The sequence below is a fragment of the Lottia gigantea genome, assembly GCF_000327385.1.
Source record: "Lottia gigantea unplaced genomic scaffold LOTGIsca_50, whole genome shotgun sequence".
NCBI classification, from domain to species: Eukaryota; Metazoa; Mollusca; class Gastropoda; family Lottiidae; genus Lottia; species Lottia gigantea.
The window spans coordinates 1,039,471-1,060,896 of NW_008709716.1; the positions used below are offsets into that span (position 1 = coordinate 1,039,471).

A 21,426-nucleotide genomic window follows, 5' to 3' on the forward strand; every position below is an offset into this window, starting at 1 on the left:
TTTCCTTTGAATATTGCTTTGGTGTAGTTTTCTAAGAGCTTGAAAAAAGCACAACGAACTCTAGAAGGATACGTTACCTTTTTGTTAAGTTTTAGACTTTTTTAGTAAAAACCTTTTAGATACGTTATGGGACACATTTCTGTGCATTTTGGTTTATAGCTTATACAAATTTGAGCAAAAAATAATTTTCGACCTACTAAAGAAGCGGAATGTCCCTTTAATGCTAGATTGCCATTCCACTATCATCTTTTAAATTAGGAACGTTGGCCTGTCTCTTCAGATTTGAGATGAGGAGAAATGCCCTCGGCCTCTCCTCGCCTATCTAGTGGGAAACAAAGATTTTTACCGAATGCCCAAGGTGTAAGTTTTATACAACTCTCGTCAGGTGCAACCGGACGAAGCAGGCGAGTTACCGCCACTGTCTGCGAAACAAATCTCCTATTGAAATGTATGATGTGCACTATTAAATAAAACAGTAAAACGCCATAATTTCATTTTAACTTTTGATTTTTAAGTTCCTGCAAATAATACTGAATTTGGCTCAATTGTAAAACATATTAGGAAAGAAGGAACCTTGGAATATTAGTACTACAAATTTGTGTTCACATTAAAAACAGTAGAAATATTATAAAAACTACTTACTTATCTGATTGTCACTGGTTAGACACAACAGCGAAAAGCACTCACAGCAGTAACAGTTGTAAATAAATTATTATCATCAACAACAACAGCTACAACCAAAATACACTTCTTGTCACTTGATGAATTTTTAAAATTGTGGTGGTGTGATAACAGGATACTGTTTGGAAATTAATTCTAATATATGTGGAATAAGCAGATAAGATTCCTATTGACTTATAGTTCATGTATGGACAGACTCGACTTGTCACCATCTGTCATTCGTAAGGAAAATTAGCCAATAGAATTGCTTATTGAATATGTCAGTCAAATCACGATAGCCATCTCCTGTTTCCCAGTCGATTGTCTTCAAACTGATAATTTGCTTGGAAAATAGTTAGGAAATAGTTCTTAGTTTCCTCTTGGGATTTCTCTTAACGTATAATTTATTTTGATAAATGCATAATGTTTCCAGTCGCCTCTAGCCCAGATCATAAAAACAGAAAATCTGAGGATTTTATTTTTTCTGTGAGTCTTGCCAAGAGCCGGAAATGATTGTTAAACCCAAATTACAATAAAACTAAAATGTTCTAATGAAACAAAATAATGAGAACGAAGCAATGTTCTAGATATCTTTGTTTGTTGAATCTTTCTTCATCGTGATACATTAATATATCGAGTGGCCCTGAAACAAAAAAAAATTTATTTCACGATCGTTATAAAGAATTAAAGCTAAGACCATAGTATTTTGGCATAGGCATCTGTTTACAAAAGTACATTTTATTGGTTGAACGACTTTGACACACCATTGAAATTTCAATGCCGACAGTAATCATTGTCATTTGTCACTTGCAATAAAATTAAAAAAGAAATTAATGTGAGCACAGTTTTCATCACAAACTGCCTATTTATACTTTTTCCTTGACAATATTGCTTCTGAATTTTGAATTTGTTTTGTTTTTTCTCACACAAGAAGACGAATGACCCTCCATCATCCATTGCAATTCAATGGATTACAGTGCCGAGGAAGGAGATGAACTGTCTTCAAAGAAGATGAAGGACGGAATTAGGGAGAAATAGAATTCAATAGAATTCAATCAAGTTAATCGGGAGGTACAACGAACCCAGTACAACCGGAAACACATGGCAAAACATCAAGTTTTCTCAACTCGTTGAATTTGTCGAACATAAACAGTCCTTCGGCAACCACCGTGTGAGTAATCTGTTAGTAATCTGTATCAACCGAACTTAGAAGTGCTTACTTTTACCTCCACGAGAGTTTTAGCTGCGATCGGAATAATAGTTTTTGCGAACTTTGAGTTTCCTTGTTCGTCGATCGGCAAGATTGACCTTTGACCTCGCAGTGTTCTTTGATCTATATTGTGTGCCGTCATAGACTTGATTTGTCATTTAATCGAACTTTGAAACTAGCATTTAAATCCTAAAGAGGGATATCTTTTACTTCATTTTCTTAAATTTCAAAATCCTTGAATACGGCTCAAATTTCTTATAGCCAGTTTCCTTTGATATCTGAGTATGGATTATAGTGACACTTAATATTGTCATGCTATGTCTAACGTTAGGGACTCCGGTTTAGGAGGATGTAAGGATAACTAAAATTGTTTCTAATGTACTCACTAATCAAAATTTTGACGGGTTTTTACACAATAGGGCAATAGCCCAAAAACTGTTCATCAAAATATTCGAACTGGTTCAACATCTCACCAATAATGATCAGAGCTAATTTAACTTAAATTGAATCAGATGCAAACTGTGGTCTCTATTGCGTCAAAAACAAATTTTGGTGCATTTTGTAGCCTACTAAGTCGAGGAAGAGAACTAAAACAACGTTCATCGTGAAATCGTCAAATAAGAACTTGTCCAAGATCTCAAATTATAAATGATCATTTCATTAAGATCATATGAAAACTGTAGTCTTTATTGCACATAAGAAAATACCGTTCATCGTAAAATCTTCAAATTAGAACTTGTCCAAGATCTCATCAATATCAAATGAAAACTGTAGTTCCATTGAATTCACAAAGAAATTTTTACGCATTTGACTAAGTCAAGGGCAGTTGTGTGCCCAATGACTTGATATTACTGAACTGTCGGTAAAACGCGAAATCGCTCGGTAAAAGACGATAAGGACAGGAACCGTCGGTAAAAATCGAAATCGTGAAAACCCTGCATTGGATATATTATCGGTAAACTGTACATCTACCTTAAAATTGTTGATAAAAAAAAGTTTCAGTTGTACCTGCAACAAGTCGACAAGCTGTTTTCTACATTTTCCAATGACTGGAAAGACCCTGATGCATTGTGACCCCCTGTACGCTATAGGCCCCTGATCGTAGCACCTGCTGCTAAAAAATAAACTTTCATACCTTACATACCGGTCAACTCAGGTCGTGATCTGCTGGGTTCGTGGTCAATAGGCAGTTTCGTATGCCAATGATGGTGTTATTTTCAGTTGCGACTCGTCATTTGCAATAATTGACTGTGAAAAAATTCAAATTCATGAAAAAAATTGAGCTGTAGGTTATCCCAGAGGGTGCACGGTAACATGTCACAGGATATTTGGTACCCGGAAATATGGTAACACTAATACTTACATGGTCACAGTAATACGGACCCAAGGTATTATGGTGGTCATAGTGATATGGGTACATATTATTTTGGTCACAGTAATACGGACACAGATTATTTTGGTTGTGGTAATAGGGGTATAAGGTATTTTGGTCTCTACTTCTATTTCAGATCGCGGATCAATGGGAACAATTGAGTCTAACAATTTGTCATCATCTCACTGAGCCTCAGAATTAGGGTCAAATGAGACGTCGAAATCCATTTGTCATCTGAATTCGGTATACCGCCCCCATTCCTAGACAACCGCCCTGGAAACAAAGCTTAGTGTATACCCCAATATAATAAAAAAAAAAAAAAGACGCGGGGCAGAGGTGATCTGACTAATATTAAATAAATGTTTTATTCCTGAACCGAGGTACGGTTAATATGAAAGAGTTGTAATTGTCATTTAAGAAGATTCCGTCCCAAGCCGCGACATACTCAAATTTTTAAAAAAAAAAGGTACTAGTGAGGCGGCTAAGCTAAGAAATTTGATGATTAAAGCATGAAAATTTTGCGCATGCGCAGTGGTTGAATGAAATTTGAATACTGACCCACATCAAAGTTAAATGTTGAAAATAAAACAAATCCAGTTTATAAACAGTCCTGTGCATTTAAATGATGACGATTTGCACTTACATCGGTTGTTACCCTCCGACAATCGCAAGAAACCTAATTCTTCACTTCGATGCTTGTTTCAGAGTCGTCCAATACGGAATATAATGTCTGTATCCAGCCCCATTCAGTTGGAGATGGGAGTTAAGGTAGTGAAATATGTGATTATATGGTAAACTGCCCTTCTATAGTGTTGTACAAGTGCTGCATGCGTTGGTGGAATGGCTTGAAATGAAGTTTTATTTTTGGCAAAGTCTTCTTTCACCATCTTCAAACATAAATTATTGTCATACATCAATATGATAAACTTCTCAATCATCTTCATAGTAGTATCTGAGTTAAGTTCTGGAACACATGACAACACTAGGTACTAGGGCCGGAATGACCTTTGGAAATACTTACCATGTAATCCAGGCCGTCTTCTGTCCATGCCTTGCAAAGATTGATACAGTGACACACCCTGTCAAAGCAGGAAACATTGTAAGGCACATGATATCGGGTCCAAGACATGCTTTGATTTCAAGAGCTTCCAAGTAACGAAAATTTCTGAATGAACTGGTAAGAATTTCTGGGAAACCATAACTGCGAACATGACAACATCTGTGTCTACTGTTTGTATCATAATCTTGCTATGGCGATGACAAACAGCATGAGAAACATGAAGCATAATTCGACTATCCGCGTCTTCGTGATTGCAAGGGGCTGTGCAATCCATGTAACTTTTCAGAGTTTTCAATTCTTGTCTATCAGTCTTAAAAGTTGAGTTGCCCAACTAAGTTAAATTGTTACCTGAAATTACACTGTTAATGGGTTTTGTTCTTCAGACGTTCTTTCGTAAAGGCATGAAACTGCTCTTTTCTCATTAATTGTACAGACTTGACAGGTTTCAGAACTTCGGCAACTGCTATTGCTCTGCTATCTGGACTGTCCTCCTTAATTTCCGAATTCTTTTATGGCAGAAATAAGATAACAGATATCTTTAGCAAAGTCTTTCTGTACACTTTCTGTACACCATGGTCTGATCCATTTCTTTTCCCTTTTGATGTAAGGCATCCTCAAATTCTCTGATCACTCTGGACACTTCTGGTCCAGAACACACCCAAGGTCGAAGAGCACTAACCGCACCACCACCCCCACAACACCCCCCTCCCCCCCTTTATACAAGCATTATTTACTCGTGGACTTAGTCAATCGAAATAGCCGAGAACGCACTCGGTACTTTGAAATGGTCATGATCAAATCCGTTGGCGAATATGACGATCATAACACGGCGGAGTTGTGAATACTTGACTTTGCATTGATAGTGGGCACACTGCGTTTTCTTTCTCGATGTGTTCACACACTTTGTTGCCTAAATCAGTTGAGTTACGGAGAACGGAGATACGAGACGCCAAGATCATGTCAACTAACTCCCGTTTCCGCGTCTGAGCATGAAGCATCAATCAAATGTAAGTAGCGATTGGGGTTTTCTTATACGGGCTGTGTCTTTTAGGGGTTGCATATTATGTTGGTCAGCGCTTGTACTTCAAAGTTGTGAGACAGTGTCGCCTGAGATGAGATGAGATGAGATGAGATGATTCATGGCTTTGGTATTTGATGTTGACACCTTCTAGTATCATTCCTACTAAAGCCAGCAATAAACTTGGGACAGAATCCTCTTGACTCACTCAGAGTCACTGTCAACACTGAAAAAAAAAAACATGCACTACGCCTACTTCTTACCTCTCATTCTGGGTGATGAGGCGCTTTCCATTTTGTCCTGAAGTACTTCTATTCAGACGGGCTATATTCTCCAACATGAAATTGATTACAGGTAAAAAAAAGATAAAACCACAAGACAGTAAAGATCTCAAGAGGGAAAGGGGATAATGTAATCAACAAAGGATCCTGAAATAGCTCATAGAAAGAAACAATTGAAAACACCTGATCCAGGGGTAACAAACCCTCTAAAAACAGTATATACTAATGTTGTTTCACTCATTAATACGATCAATAGGTCCACTTTCAAATCTGTTTGAATTTCTGGAAGTGTAATACAAGAGTGAATCGGATTTATGAGTTATATGTTTATTGCATGTTGAAATGTGTCAGATATATGGATAGTTATTGCTAGAATGATAGTTCGATATCAAATTACTCCAAACTACGTAATCACTTATTGATTTACAATAGGTTTACAATTACAGTTCTATGATATAGAGTCTTCAAATCTCTATACGGTCTCCAGGGATAAACAACTGATAACTATGTCATACAATATTGTAAATGATTTGAAATCATATGCACTGTTCTTTTCGTTAATTACGAGTTCGTTAAACACACAATCATATAGACAGAAATAATACATCTGGTCAGTATATTATCAGTCCAAATCACAAATACAGAATCACAATCCAGTAATATACGTGATAGTTATATACATGGCTTTCCAGGTGTATTGACTGATACACCTGCTGATCTTATACCACATACTTTTTCGAGAATTAAAATCTGACGATAATTAGATAAATTTGAAAGAAAATAAATAGGATGTTAATGAAATCGCACCGATAGGGTCCCATACAACTTGAACGAAAACTAATTAATTGATATGTTTTAACACAAAATTTTTTACCTGATCGGCACGTGCAGATTTCTATCGATGATTTGATTGGGTGAACTAATAGTTCACGGTACGTTTTCGAGATAAATGACGCATATGCATGGTTACACAAATGATTAGCTACACGATTTTGGCCACCGTTTACAAAGCTAAAAATACTATAGCTGTATATAGTTTCATGGTTTGGACCAGATCTGAAGATTTTATAGTACAAACTCAATATTACTGTCCGATTTACCATGATCCTTCAAGCAACCACCCCGACTACCAATGATTACATACTCTACGATTTAATTTACTTGTATAAGCGGAAATTAATTTGCCACCCACCACCACCTTTTCAACTTTGTCGAAGAGCTTCTATTGGCATCACTCCGCATTTCTGGTGGTCATCTGTATGGTTGCTCTGTGTCAGTATATAACTTTATATTTTATGCATTTATCTTATTAGATAATCTCAAATAGATTAGATGTTGAAATTGTTTCCATCAACTGTGCATTCGTTACTTCAATTATATGTTGTTGTTACAACCACTCTTACCTAATGTGGACGCAAGGGATATAATCAATGTGTTATATATTACATTTTGAATTTGATAAAATATATTTCAGTTTTTCATAGGGGACTCAGGCGTATGTTATCTTAATAGACACAGAATCTTAAATGATAGCTTAAAGATTACAAATAATTACATTTAGTAACTTTAGTAATATAGTCACAGTGGGAATTGACTGGAGACTAGATTCCATCATCGTCTGGAAAGATTGAAAGTTATAATAATGTCTGGGAATTCATTGATGTAGCAGATAAAAAGGACTAGACTCTGCAGGTTGCCTTGTTGTATACCACTTAAAACCGGGACTCCGGGTGGGTCTTGAAGGTACATAAAACTGTACGAATTCCTAAGAGATCATTCATATGTTAAAAAACAAACCTGTCGCAAAATCTAAATGGAAGACACCAACGGGGTCTCTTGGACTAGAAACCAATTTTAACCATTAACCACATTCAGAAGGTTAATAAATAAACCAAGTACTAACGATTCGAACTTCAAAACGAAACCCGATCAAAATCCGTAACAACATATTGACGAAATATTGGAAGCAGCTAATAAACTTTTCACATGAGGAAGTGCCTGATGATGACCATGTAGATTGTTGAAACGTAGTGTGTAATAAAACTAAGGAGTAGCCTAGTAGGCCTATACCATAAAATTGTGTTCCGTTATTTAATAATGAAAAGTGGTATCAGGTGTCAAAAAGAGTAAGTAGGCCTGGCGCCACACTCGTCAAAACTGCGTTTTCACCTGAGGCTTTCGCCCCGTTTCCCGTGGATCATTCCCGGGAAAACGCTCCCTCTCCCAACGGTTAAAAGGTGTGTCTTATAACGATATAGTCCCAACGATATAACCATTTACACACATAAAGGCAACTCGATATATTGTGATTACAAATTTAAAATTGATTGTAGTCTAGAGCAAAAACATCTGAGGAAACATGACAGCAGAAACATTTTATATTTTTCAATTAGTTCATGATGAGGACCGTAAAATTTCTTAAGTGAGGTTTTGAGTCGATTAGGTAAATGTAGCAGTAGCTTAGACGTTAAATGTTTTGATCTAGCTAAATCTGCGTAGAAAGAACAGGCTATATATCGAACCAATTTATATAAAAAAAAAAACTCGTTGGATTTAGATTTACGGAAACTGTCGGGAATTGTCGAATGCTCCCGATCATATCACATGATTAGTTACAACAACAGAAACAAACAAGATGGCCGCCCCCATGACAGGAAAACAGAAAAAAGAGATCTATTTGAACTTTTAGCAAGAGAAAAATTACACGGTAGTACGGATGAAATCTGCTACAGTTACAATCGCTCGGATTATGGCCATTTTTCCTTGATAAAGGTATAGATTAAATTACTCGAAAGACAATCAAATTTCAATTAATTAATAGTCAAGTAAACTAATTTCGTGCTAACCTATTTTTCGTGCATCTCTGGAAATGAATACTAATTCATATGTGCGACTTCGCGTGACCTCCGCATTTGCTTGCTTGTTTTGATAAACATGGCTTATCTGTACAATGTCAGGTAGTAGAATGAATCCAGTAGTTTCAAGCAAGGTAAATGTATTAATGTTTACTTTGACAAATACAAAATGGGGGACTCAGTTATTACCAAATGCCACAAGTTTTTATTGGTCAAGTTTCTTTATAATACCATGCTCTTATCAGAATTCCAAGTGTCCTGTGCAAGAATATAGTCCAATGAACTAACTTACATGACAAACTATCGGATTCTGTGTCAGCATACAAATTCTATGGAACACAATGTGGGCCATATTCTTATGTTTCACTGACTTTTAGCAATAAATCACTCTTACATTTTATTTATCTTATTTTGTCTGTCACTAATTTATTTTTTTAAATCATTGTTCTTGGAATGAAATGATAATTATAATGAAAATTAAAATGAATTGATATTAAAGATAAATACTAAAAGAAGTTAATGATATCACTGGGTATCCATACAACATGTTTTTCTCGTCTTAGACTTGTCGGGTTGGTTACTCATTGATTATGGGTCAAGATAAAGAAAATTGAAACAAACTAATTTTTATTATTTATAGAATATCTGAGGAAACTTGCTTTTTTTTAATTTTGATGAAATTCGATGTTAAATCCTTATATGCACGAATATAGATTAAACCACTGTATTCTCAGTTTTATCATTTGTTACATACTCTTCACTCTTATAGTGAAGTAACTTTCGTGTATCTCTGGGAATGATAAATAATTTACATGTGCGACCTGGCGTTACCTCCACATTTGCATGTTTTGATAAACATGGGTTGTCTATTTCTAACATCAACAAATTGTTTGACCAAATGTAACACAAGTTTTGATTGGCCAAATTTCCTGATATTCCTGAACTGTAATCAGAATTCCAAGTATCATCTTAATATGGTCACTTGTATGTGGAATTTCTCAGAAGGGGGAGTATTGAAGGTTTAACTAAATTGAAGTGAATTGTTGAAATATTAAGTCCAATAGAATCGAATCTTAGAGATTACTTTTGACTTGGGACCTCGTCGTTTCATTTCAGTAGCCTAATCAAAATACAAAAGAATCAATTTCATTTTGATTTAAGTTTAAATTTTATTTCAGATTATTGTTTTAGAGAAGTATAGGCTAACCCATGAAAATGAGAAATAAATCAAGTTGTGTTGACCTTCCATCTGTAACCAAATCTGCTTCAAGACTGGTGAAAGGAAAATCCAAAACTCGGATCAGCTTGAACTTTGCTGCTAATTGTTCAGCAATCAAAATACATGATACTAGTTCTTCTAAGAAAGAAAGACTCCTGAAAAATAGTAAATTTATTAAATCAGTGTATGGCCCAGCTCAATCTGATAACAATCTCAGGACTTCTTCAGCTCCTCGGATTGGTCGTGTTAATTTCAGTGATGTGGTCTGTCAGATTAGTTCATCTTCACCTACTACTTCACCATCCAAGTCAACAGTTGCTAATGATGCATATATGAAGAAAGTCACCAAAATTTATCAATCACAATGTCAATCTGGTACTGTTGTTGTTTGTGGAGTTGAAGTACCTTGTGCACCTCCTGCTACACCAACACCAGGTATGTTTGATTAACTCATTAAATATATTTACTGATAGAGCTCAATTTTTAATAAGGTTATGTAATAACTTAAGGTCACTTAATAAAGTAAATGTCTGGTGTCAGATTCATGTAAAATTTAACAACTACAAAAGAAATCAAATAAATTACATGAAAATGTTTCAATTAGACCTTTGCAGGAGAGTATGAAGTATAACTCCATTCATTTCATTTCAATTCTATCGCATGTAATGATTACAGGACTGCTAAAATATTTTACACTAGCTTCACCTTGAGTATTGTCAGAAATAAGCTTATACCTTGCAGTCCAATTCTTACTTGTGACCAACAAGACAATTACTTTAGTCATTATAAATGTGACTGACATGTCAAATACTTGTCATACTATTCATACTATTGTTATAGAACATGTATGTTGTATTATGTATTTATATTTCATATCAGAACAGATGAAATATCATCAATATATACCTAGTCTCAATGATGTAATGGTGAGTTTATCAATTTGATTTATCATCATTTTTAGTAGTTTTAGTTTTTTAATAGTCGTTCTACTCCCTAATATAAAATTGTACAGGTACACTAATATCTGCCAACTTTTAATTGAATTCAAATAATTTAATGAAATATGAATTTTGGAGAAAAACATTGGTTTTGATATAAATTTGCAAGTCTACAATTATGTTTTCAAATTTTATAGGCTCAGCGAACTGTTAAGTTACGTTTAGAAAAAATTGAAAAAAAGGAACAGAAAAAACAAGATAGAAAACGTGAAGAAGAAATTAAGCTTGAAAAAATGCACCAGAAAGACAAGTTATTTGAAAAACGAAGAAAACAGAGACAAGAAGTATGAATTTTGGGAATTTGGGGAATTTTGCACACTGTATTCTTCAGAACTAGTTTAAACACTGTTTAATGTGGGTAGAAGTCCTCACATAAAGTATAGTAAATGTGCACATTGAACAGATCGGTTGATAGGTAGAATACTATATTGTGATCCAGATCATCCAGATATGCATTTGACCAGATTGTATTTGTTTTTCAGATATATGCTCTCAATAAAATCATGACAGAGTTGGAAAATAAAAGATTTGAAGAATTTTGTAAAGCTAAAGGAATATCCTAACAGATGCCTGTTGTAAATCTATTCTTATTCAGTATTAACCACTTCTGTGATGTTTACCTTTTGCTTGAACTTGTTAGATCCACACGTCATATTCCAATAAGAAATAGTCAAATGAAAATGCGTTTAATATTTCACTGAAATCTTAGATTAACATAAATAATTTTAGCAAGTAAGTTTTGTGAGAATCTGATGATGATTTAGCCTTTTTCAACCACACTCACCTCTTACACCAAAATGAATAGTACATCTTCGTCACCTGCAAAATTAGATCTTATTCATCAACAAAACACTTACAATTGCAATTGATGTATTAGATTATATTAACTGTATGAAAAACAAGCTGTAATATTTTTGTGCTATTTGTGATCAGTTAATGTATTGATTACTGGTATTTGAGGAAAAATTTATATTGTTTATCCAAATCAGCATCAATTTAAAGATGGGTTTCCTAATTCTCTTCTAATTTAGCTAAATATGAATTTATCATGGACATGTGAGACAAACTAGTCTTACTACTGTTACTAATATGAATGTCTTGATTAATGAATAAGACAGATTTTATGAAAAAAAAGCTTATGTATCATATTGAATATTTTATTATTAAATTATTAATAAAGAAAGTGCTTGTGCCCAACATAAATACTATTCCATACTTATGAATAGAATAAACCTCATTCTATCAAAATTTACATAAGATGTAATGATCTGGAATGAAATGGAACTAATGACTTTCTACATCTAATTGACAAGATAACATCTTATGGGAATGTGTGAGACAGTTGACAATTGGGAATCTGTAGCACAATGTACATGAAATACTTTAAATTGTTTGTGTTCCTGATTGAGGGTCAATGATGATGTAGAATAGTTTGATTATGTCACTAAGGGAAGATTGGAACTCTCAGTTGAAATTGTCTCTCCAGGCCTATTTGTTAAATTAGCAATTTTGTTTATTTTCAAGAACTAAAAGCTTATTTGTCCTGTGTTTATATTTTCATAACATTGTTCAATGTTTAGTGGTTACATTCCAAGTGCCAAATCAGATATGACTGAAAAGAGCAAATTACACATCACTCACAAAATAGCACTTTAAAATTTACATACAATATCAAAATCCTGTATAATAAAATGTTAAGGGCCATGATAAGCCTGACTACATAATTTGAATGCTAAAGATTCAGCATATCTCATTTTTCACAGTATAATGACATTTGAATAGGCTAATTCCGACATTAGATTTATAAGAAAGTAATTTATGATAGATTTCTCTGGTTAATTGAATATTCCAGGAATGCTTATAAAACAATGAGTGAATTCAAAAATAATAAAATAAAATAAAAATATAATATTGTATCAGTATGTTGGTAACCCTAGATTTCAAATTAAAACAACAATGCGGTATATTTCTGTTAGTTGTGAACATTTTGGACATTAGACAGAAATATCACTATGCTCCAGACATCACGTGATCTAGCTTGGCTGCGTTTGTATACTGTACTTGTCTTTGTTCTGTGTACTATAATCCAATTTAAGAACTACTTCGTTACTCACCATACCCTGACTTGGTTATAACTGTCATTTCAAATATTATTTTGAATTTGCTTCCCTGTGAAAAATCGTCAGAAAATGAACTGTGGTGGTAAATTGGTCCTTAAAAAGAGCGATGCAAGCGCCACCCAAAACAGGTTGTAAAGACTGAGTTCGATGCAAGTAATCGAACACATTATTATTGAATGGTGAATAGTCTTTCATTAGATTGGTGTTTTATTAAGAAAATCCCTTCTATATGGAGGAAAAGAGATCAACAGGAAGGTATTTGATGCTTTTTCTTCCGATAAAACAAAACTATGGCAAACATTGGAGAAAACCTTTGCATGATATTGTTAAAGGCAAAGTTTTGTTTTTGGGTAAAGAATGAAAGCGGATACACTAAACATCGAGATCGGGTACATTATTAAATATTAGCGATTCAAAACTACTCTCTAACCACAGAGATCTGAATTGAATTTTTTCAAAATAAAATTTTCAACTGTATTTCTGTTCCATAGAAATATAAGGTTCAGTAATTTTACAATTAAAATAGAAAATTCACATCAAAATGACTGAAATTCAAACTTGTAAAATCATGTTTACAAACAATAACTTTTCCAGTGCCAGTCATCAACCCAAAGACAATCTAAGACTCTCAGTGGTATTTTGTAGTTGATATTTCAATTCATTCTAAAATGATAGACAAAATTCATTCGGAAATCATTGTAGTCAGAGAGTAGGTCTATATATATGATGTATCTTCACAATCAGGATGTATATGATGGGATATGAGTTAGGCCTATCCACATTTCAGATTTGCTTTTTGAAATATATTTAAATTGTTATTACCAGTACTTACAGTTTGCAGATCATAAACCATACTGTGATCTCCTCAGACAATAATAATTTCTGAATTTGATTATTTCACAAAGTGAAATGGTCAAATTTGTCAATTTTCTTTGGCCAATGGGTAGAAATATAAGGTTTTATTGTTTAGACTTGAAACAAACACATTTCCCACTCAGATATTAAACCTTAGATAATCCATTAATGACAATCTAATAAAAAGTTCAGCAGGCCTCTTATTTCAGTTTCAGGCATCAAAGAATGTGCCAATATTGTCTTTTATCTTCTGTGTTAATTTCAGATCTAAAAGACAGTTAAAGTCAGTTGATGATGGCCATTGGGATTGTAGTGTTTGTACATACAGTAATTCACCAGAAGCATATAAATGTGAAATGTGTGATGTTCGGAAAGGAACTTCAACTAGGTAAATGTCTGACATCATAAAGTATTGTTCAGAAAGACAATCTCTTGAAACGGTATTGCCATCTTTATATTTGCCTTACAAACTAATCAATTTGAACTATTTGTACACCTGACACCATATCTCCTATACATCACATTACATGGATCAAGTGAACTCCCCATAATAAACTGAAATGACCTATGCTTTCAAGAGCATTGTGATGCAATACTTATATTTTTTTTTTTTATTATCATTTTCATTTAGGAAGCCAAGATTAAATTCACAGTTAGTGGCACAACAAGTAGCACAGCAGTTTCCTCTACCAGGCCCACCCCCTTCACATTCTCATAGGAGGGAGAAATCTCATAGTTCTGGTCAGAAAAATAAAGTTGTCAATGGAAAGCGGTAGGAATCATTTCCTTTTAATTAATTGCATAGTGCAAATAGTGTACCTAAAATGATAATAAAATTATAATATTGTATGGTATAAATGACAAATGAAATATTTTCTCTTTTTACCACATACAAGGTTTTTCCAGATTTATCAAGAATATGTTTCACAATGTAGTATGAATATCAGCAGTGATGATCTGAGTGCTATGTTTTAATTCATGGTCTTGAAAAATTTGCATATTTAGATTTGATAATAGATGAGAATTATTTTGTATTTTCAGAAGATCAAGATTAAAGAATATAGATAGATTGGGAGGAGAGAAAATGGAAGTGACGGTCAATGATGTGACTGTTTTGATAACAGATTATAAACCTAAACAATTACCATCAAATATGGATAATAGTTCAGATACAAGTGATACCAATTCTTCCATAACTAATGACAATGAAGATCTGACATCTGATACTAGTGCACATTGATATTCATAGCCTTGGTTGTCTAGGCTTTATTATAGATTTTGTGTCTGAGATACTTTCTCTTCTGTACATTGACCATATAATTTACAGAACACTTACATTGTAAACATGAGATTATTACATAAGTCTTTGTGTTGGAATAAAATATGGCAGCCCTTAAATAAAAATGGCAGAAAGTCCAAGTTAATTTCTACAATTAAGGGGAAGTAACTTATGTTTCTCATGAGTAGCCTGATCTCTTTAGGACTATCTTGATTTTTATATGCCCACACGTAAGTTTGGGCGTATATTGTGGTTGCCCCTGTCGGTCCTTCCGTCGTCGGTCCGTCCGTTCACATATACCTCGTGCTCACTCTACAGGCTACATTTCTCTATAGATTCTTTTGATCTTTTGTATGTGTGTCAATATCATTATGAAGATGTGCACTATTGAATTTATTGAATTTGGTGAGGATCAGATGATATTCATTAGAGATATCGCATTGGTTTTTTTTTTTTCACTTTTTTGGCTGGTGCTCACTCTACAGACTTCAATTCTCTATTGATTCTTTTGATCTTTTGTATGTGTGTTAATATCATTATGAAGATGTGCACTAATGAATTTGGTTGTTTAATGATTTTTTTTAGAGATATCGCATAAAACTCTGATATCGTGTTTTTTCACTTTTTTGGCTCGTGCTCACTCTACAGGCTACAATATAGAGTTTGTTTTACAGTTCACATTTAGCTCTTTATAAAGCTGCTGGTGGGCGTATTTGCTTGCGAGACTTGCCGCAAGCCTATGTTTCATTTATATCCCGTAGCAACAAGACTTTATATATAAATAACTGGATCACCTTAATTGTTAATTGCTATGGTTTGTGTTTTTTACAGTTCTCTCTTACCATTCAATTATGTTAAACTACTGGTTTCCAAGAGTTTTTGTTAATTCCAGTAACTATACCATGCCAACAAAAAAGACCCAAAAATCTTTGAATCCTCTGTGCACAGACAGTTTTACTTGTTTTTAGTTAACATGGAGTTTGTTTTTGTCTGAATGATTCCTGGTGGTAACATTCATCTTAAAATAATTACATACTAGGTCTACAGAATGTTTTGAATACAGAAGATTAAAAAGCAATATTTTAGTTGAATGTTGAATTCTGCATAAGTTCTTTGAACCAAAGAAATGTTTATAAACTTTATAATTATGCTTAAAAATGGCCCATATTCTGAAAGTAGTTTTATTGAACAAAGGAAAAAGTAATATAATTTGGATTAAATGAATAATTGTGGCAAGAGGAGTGTATGCACATCTAAAATACATACCAAGCATAGGTAGTGAAGAAACTGGTATGCAAGACTACATTTATCTGTGAAAGGCTTGTTGATCATGCATAAACCTAATTCTTTATTCAGTAGATCTGATTTGTTTACAACTTTCCTTTGCTCTCAGTCATCACAAAACTTGTATTAGCATGAATATTTTTAGGTTGTGTGAAGTCTTATAAGAATATGGAGTTGTAAATTTATAAATTTGTAAAATTTATCAGATGTAAGGAAATATGTTATTATGAATGTTAAAACAGTTGATACTGCTCCTTGGTTAATAATGTCAAAGGAAACTAAATAAACGCTTTCAAATTTTAAAATTTGTATATAGTATTTAGCTGAATTTTTTTATGTATGTTTACAATGCCATGTACTGTAGATCTTGTTTCTTGATTTTATTCCTGTGTCTCTGTCAATGATATTGTGAATATAGATAAACCATCAACTTTTTTTTATTACCAAAATACCCATATTAGGGATAAAGACTATGCAAAATGACATATAATTGAGAAAGCAAATCAGAGAGTGACATGGGGTGTTATGTAGTGCCTATGTCCAAGGTATATTCTTGTTAATGATTAAACCTTTTGAGAGGCAAGACCAAATGTGTAAGGCCCAGTATCCAATGGCTGTTCCCTAGTGGTGTGTTCCTTTGTGGTGTTGTGACCTTGTGTTTTACCCCGTTGTATCCATAGTCTGTTCCGTACTGGTGTGTTCCTTTGTGATGTTGTGACCTTGTGTTTTACCCTGTATCTATAGGCTGTTCCCTTATTGTCGCTATTGGTCGCTGTCGCCCATGGTTCTGCAAGCACGGTGGGTTCGTTTTGCCGCATTGCCCAACTTGCCGCATCGGCCAACTTTCCGCATCGTGCCCAACTGCGCCAAAATGACTTGTAAACGAAACTAAAGGTTTCTGCTAAAATCGGAATGGCCATTTGTTTCACATGAAACGAAATATTTTAATCTGTTGTCCCGCATCGATTTTCTTTTTATTCGCCCACATCTCTCATTGTCGGCACCCCTGTCCGTACGTCCGTTTTACAAGTCGTTTTTTTGTGTAGTTGGGCACGTTGCGGCAAGTTGGGCAATGCGGCAAAACGAACACATCGCCTTACGCAACAGTACATGATAATAATCATGCGAAAAATCATACTGTGCAGGTCTTATTCGGAAGTGACATGGACCCTTTATCTTACCGAGGCATAACCCTACTGTCAGTCCCATGCAAACTTTATTCAGACATCCTGAATCAACGTCTAACGCGTTGGATGGAAGGTGAAAATGTTTTGGCCGAAGAGCAAAATGGTTTTCGAAAAGGAAGAAATTGTTTAGATAATATCTATATGTTAACTAATATCATTAAAAATCGGAAAATTGCAAAACAGGGCACATACAGCTGCTTTATTGACATGATAAAAGCATTCGACACCGTGAATCGCGACTGCTTAAAATAAAACTTCAATCTTTTGGTATTCATGGAAGTTTCATTGATAGCATTTCAGCTTTATATCGTGATACATCTTGTTCGATCAAAATCAATAATCACAAAACGCCATGGTTTCCCGTTTCCTTGGGAGTGAAACAGGGTTGCACCTTGTCTCCTACCCTTTTTGCGATATACGTGAACGACCTTGTCACTAAAATGATATCGCATGATATCGTTGTACGCTGTTGTACGCTGACGATATCGTATTAGTATCCCCTACGGCTGATGGTTTACAGAAACAATTAGATATCATCCATGGCTGGTGTAAAACTTGGAGACTTTCTGTTAATCAAAATAAATCGAAAATCATTCATTTTAGAAACCAAACTACCCCTAAAAGTGAAATAGTTTTCAAATGTGGAGACTTAGATTTAGAGATAAGTAGCTCTTATGAATATCTTGGTGTATGGTTAAATGTGTTTTTAGATTTCTCCTTTTGTGCAAACAACTAGCTATGTCTGCCAATAGAGCTTTAAGTGCGGTTATTACAAAATTCAATAATGCTGGTGGTTTTAGCTATGCCGTATACTGTAAATTGTATGATTGTCTTGTTAAACCCGCTTTTACGTATGGGGCAGGGATATGGGGCATTAACAAACACCAGTGTATCAATACTTTACACCAGAAAGCTTTTCTTGGGTGTACCTAAGCGCACTTCAAATCTAGCAACAAGAGGTGATATGGGATGGCTTTGCAGTGACGCTATTCTCAAAGTAGAAGTTTTTAGGCTCTGGAATAGAATACAGCATAGTCCGAATCCCCTATCCAAATCTGTGCATAACTGGTCACTGAAACTTTATCTAAATGTAATTAATGATAACAATTGTGTAAATATTAACTCGTTATGGGAAATATTGTGGGTCAATGACCAATCTGACTGGAAAAGGCAACTTTGGGATGATAAAAATCTAGTCAATTGTAACAAGTTACGTACCTATAAACACTTTAAATATTTTATTTATACAGAACCTTATGTCACCAATTCTGTGCATAAATGTACCCGTAAGGTTATGGCGGCATTTCGCTGTAGTAGTCTCCCCTTAGCAATTGAAACCGGTAGATTCGGCAATCCATCCACCCCCCCTGAACGAGAGACTGTGCACTATGTGTCAACTTAGAAAGGTTGAAGATGAACAGCATTTTCTTTTAACATGTTCATTTTATGATGACCTTAGATATGATCTTTTTGCTAGAGCCAACGTTTTAAACCCAGATTTTAATTACTTAACAGATGTAGAACAGCTTAATTTTTTAATGTGTCACAAAAATATTATTTTTCATTCCTCAGCATTCCTCCGAAACGCCTTTAATAGACTAAAGCGTTTTATCATTACCTGATCCATTTATGTCTTATTTTTTTTCTGCAGTCTCGGTCCCAATATTTTACCCTAGTTTAACTTGTACATATTTCTTTTAAATTAGTTTTAACATATTAATATTCATATGTTTATATGTTTATATATTTATATATCAGATATTTATGTTTTGTTGATATGATTTTTACTCATTGGAATTGAATTAGACCAGTGTCTCATAAGCCAACCTGGCTGGGCAGCATTACTTTTATCTTGTTATATTTGTATATTTATATGTTCTATGCTGTGTGACACTTTAATAAATAAATTATTATTATTATCTATCACGGTAATCCAAGGTACCTCAGCAGCGGGAGACTCCTCAATTAAATCAGCTTCAGTTATATTGATGATACAACGACAACAAATTTCAATAGATGCAATAGATGCAGTTTATGTTCCCTGTCACAAGACCACAGTTCCGTGCACGAGGCCACAACCTCGAGGATATTATCTATGACAACAGGCGTGTTAATTACCTTTGTTCACAAGGGAACACGCCACAATGGAACAGCCTATGGATACTGGGCCTAAAATACCTTTTCATTTATAAATAAAATTATCGGTGAAGGGAAGGCGCATTGCACATGCACATCTAACATTTTAAATTACTGAAATTTTCTTGAAATCAAAATAATCAATTTTAGTCAGGTTTTTTAGTCATTCATTGCGAATTGAAAATTCAACCCACGGCATTGATCACCCTGCAATTCAACAGTTAATTTTTCACTGTGCTGTGAGACCGGTCATAACATATTGTCGTCTCCCTTTACACGGTTAGAACAGGATTTGTAATATTTCAAGTAGAAATTAGCTATCTGCCTAAATAGTCTATATTTATCTAAATGAGAATCTACAAGTAAAGATCTAAATGACGGCAATATCAATGTGATACAGATGAAAAGGGGCTTTCAAGTTTCCAACGAAAATTGGATAGAAAGGCCTATGTTCTAATATTCCATTTCCAATAAACCAATTCGTTTGCTTATTTGAATACAATTTATATACCAAAGCCTTTCTCTCTCGCTCAGCAAACATCCCTGAAGACCTTCAAAAAAGTTTAAATGTAAAAGTTTTCAGCCATTTGCACAATGCTATTGTAGGGCTGATAATGCTCTATATATTTTTCAAATATTTCCTTATATACACAGCTGTTGAACATCTAGAATAGGAATAGCTTAGATGGTGTTTATCCGCTATTGGAACTGCGATGAACTGATCCTTAAACTGATAGAGATAATGATGGAATTTGTGATATTTTTTATGCAAAGTTTAAACTGATCGTGTACCTCAACAGGCATATTCAACTTTAGAGCATTTTTCTATATGGACAAGCGGATATGCAATATGTCCGTTTTCCGCCAATTGAATTTTCACTCTTTGTCCTGCTATAATATATAGTATGTATTCCGCATTAGTGTGCATATCAAAAGTCAAATTTATCCTGTCTATCTTGCATTTAGGTCAACAACTTGGCCTGTAGTGGTAGGTTTAGATTCTATTTACATGCATATATCAAGCTATTAAGAGTATGTTTTAACACCGAAAATCCAAACATATTTGAACAAATTAGACTTCATAGGACTGTATAGGCCACCTGATGGGCGAACCATACAATTGGCAAACGAAAAAGACTGTTATTTGACTTGTTTAAGTGATTTTATCATTACTCATACGAATCGCTATCGTCACGCTGAATTTGTGTGAGAAAATGAGAGTAAGATACGGTGAAAAAATCATTAAAGAAATGATGAAAAGTTGTTTTAGCAGGTGTTAATAATAACTCTACCAGGTGTACACTCTATATATGTCTATATACCTCATGTCATTCATATATGTTATATATTGGCAAAACTCATGCATATATATATTATATATATACTGTCTACCGGCTTCTTTATTGCCCATATTTGCTCTTACCATATCAAGCTTATTCGAATTCTGGATCATCAATAACATCGTATCCGATGATCGTAAAATATTTACTCCCACAGAACGCCAGGAAAGTAAAGAATCGGCACGAAATATAAAAATATTCTTGTAAAATACGAACAGACCAATAAACAAGATACTTTTATCATTTGCGTCTTTGCGTATCAATACGTCGTTTTAACTGCTTTTTTGGTGATTCTGCTTTTTTACATCAATTATAAGCCTGACAAATAATATAAATAATATTAAAATTAAATTCTATTTTATCTTTCAGTAATTCGGTGCATTCGGTCGGATTCAGATATCTATATAGAACGAATACACTTTAATAAGCCAAGTTGGCATATGTTACCTTGTCTGACAATCCTATCCTATTTTTGTTTACATGTGTTTTTGAACAATAAGAAAGCTATGTTGAAAGACTTTGAAAAAGAAAAAGAAAATGTTTGAAGTAGAA

The 21,426-nt window shown here is 34.1% G+C and overlaps 2 protein-coding genes across 2 annotated transcripts; both read left to right on the top strand.

Annotated features, from left to right (window-relative positions):
- The first annotated feature begins 8,229 nt into the window (after positions 1-8,229).
- Positions 8,230-12,572, top strand: LOTGIDRAFT_234412 (hypothetical protein). Its single transcript, XM_009062258.1, has 5 exons — positions 8,230-8,590; positions 9,635-10,110; positions 10,555-10,601; positions 10,811-10,957; positions 11,156-12,572. The coding sequence occupies exons 2-5, from the start codon at positions 9,666-9,668 to the stop codon at positions 11,234-11,236; spliced, it is 720 nt and encodes a 239-aa protein (XP_009060506.1). The 5' UTR covers positions 8,230-8,590; positions 9,635-9,665; the 3' UTR covers positions 11,237-12,572.
- Positions 12,573-13,911: 1,339 nt separating this feature from the next.
- On the top strand, positions 13,912-14,888 carry LOTGIDRAFT_125374 (hypothetical protein; the record flags this gene model as incomplete). Its single annotated transcript, XM_009062259.1, has 3 exons — positions 13,912-14,036; positions 14,280-14,420; positions 14,690-14,888. Coding segments are annotated over 3 exons (465 nt in total), but the record flags the coding sequence as incomplete, so codon positions are not given.
- Positions 14,889-21,426: the final 6,538 nt, after the last annotated feature.

Coding starts and splice junctions, on each gene's coding strand:
- LOTGIDRAFT_234412 (XM_009062258.1), top strand. CDS start 9,666: ATGAAAATGAGAAATAAATCAAGTTGTGTTGACCTTCCATCTGTAACC. Junction 10,111..10,554: donor TCCTGCTACACCAACACCAG/GTATGTTTGATT, acceptor ATTTCATATCAG/AACAGATGAAATATCATCAA. Junction 10,602..10,810: donor CTAGTCTCAATGATGTAATG/GTGAGTTTATCA, acceptor CAAATTTTATAG/GCTCAGCGAACTGTTAAGTT.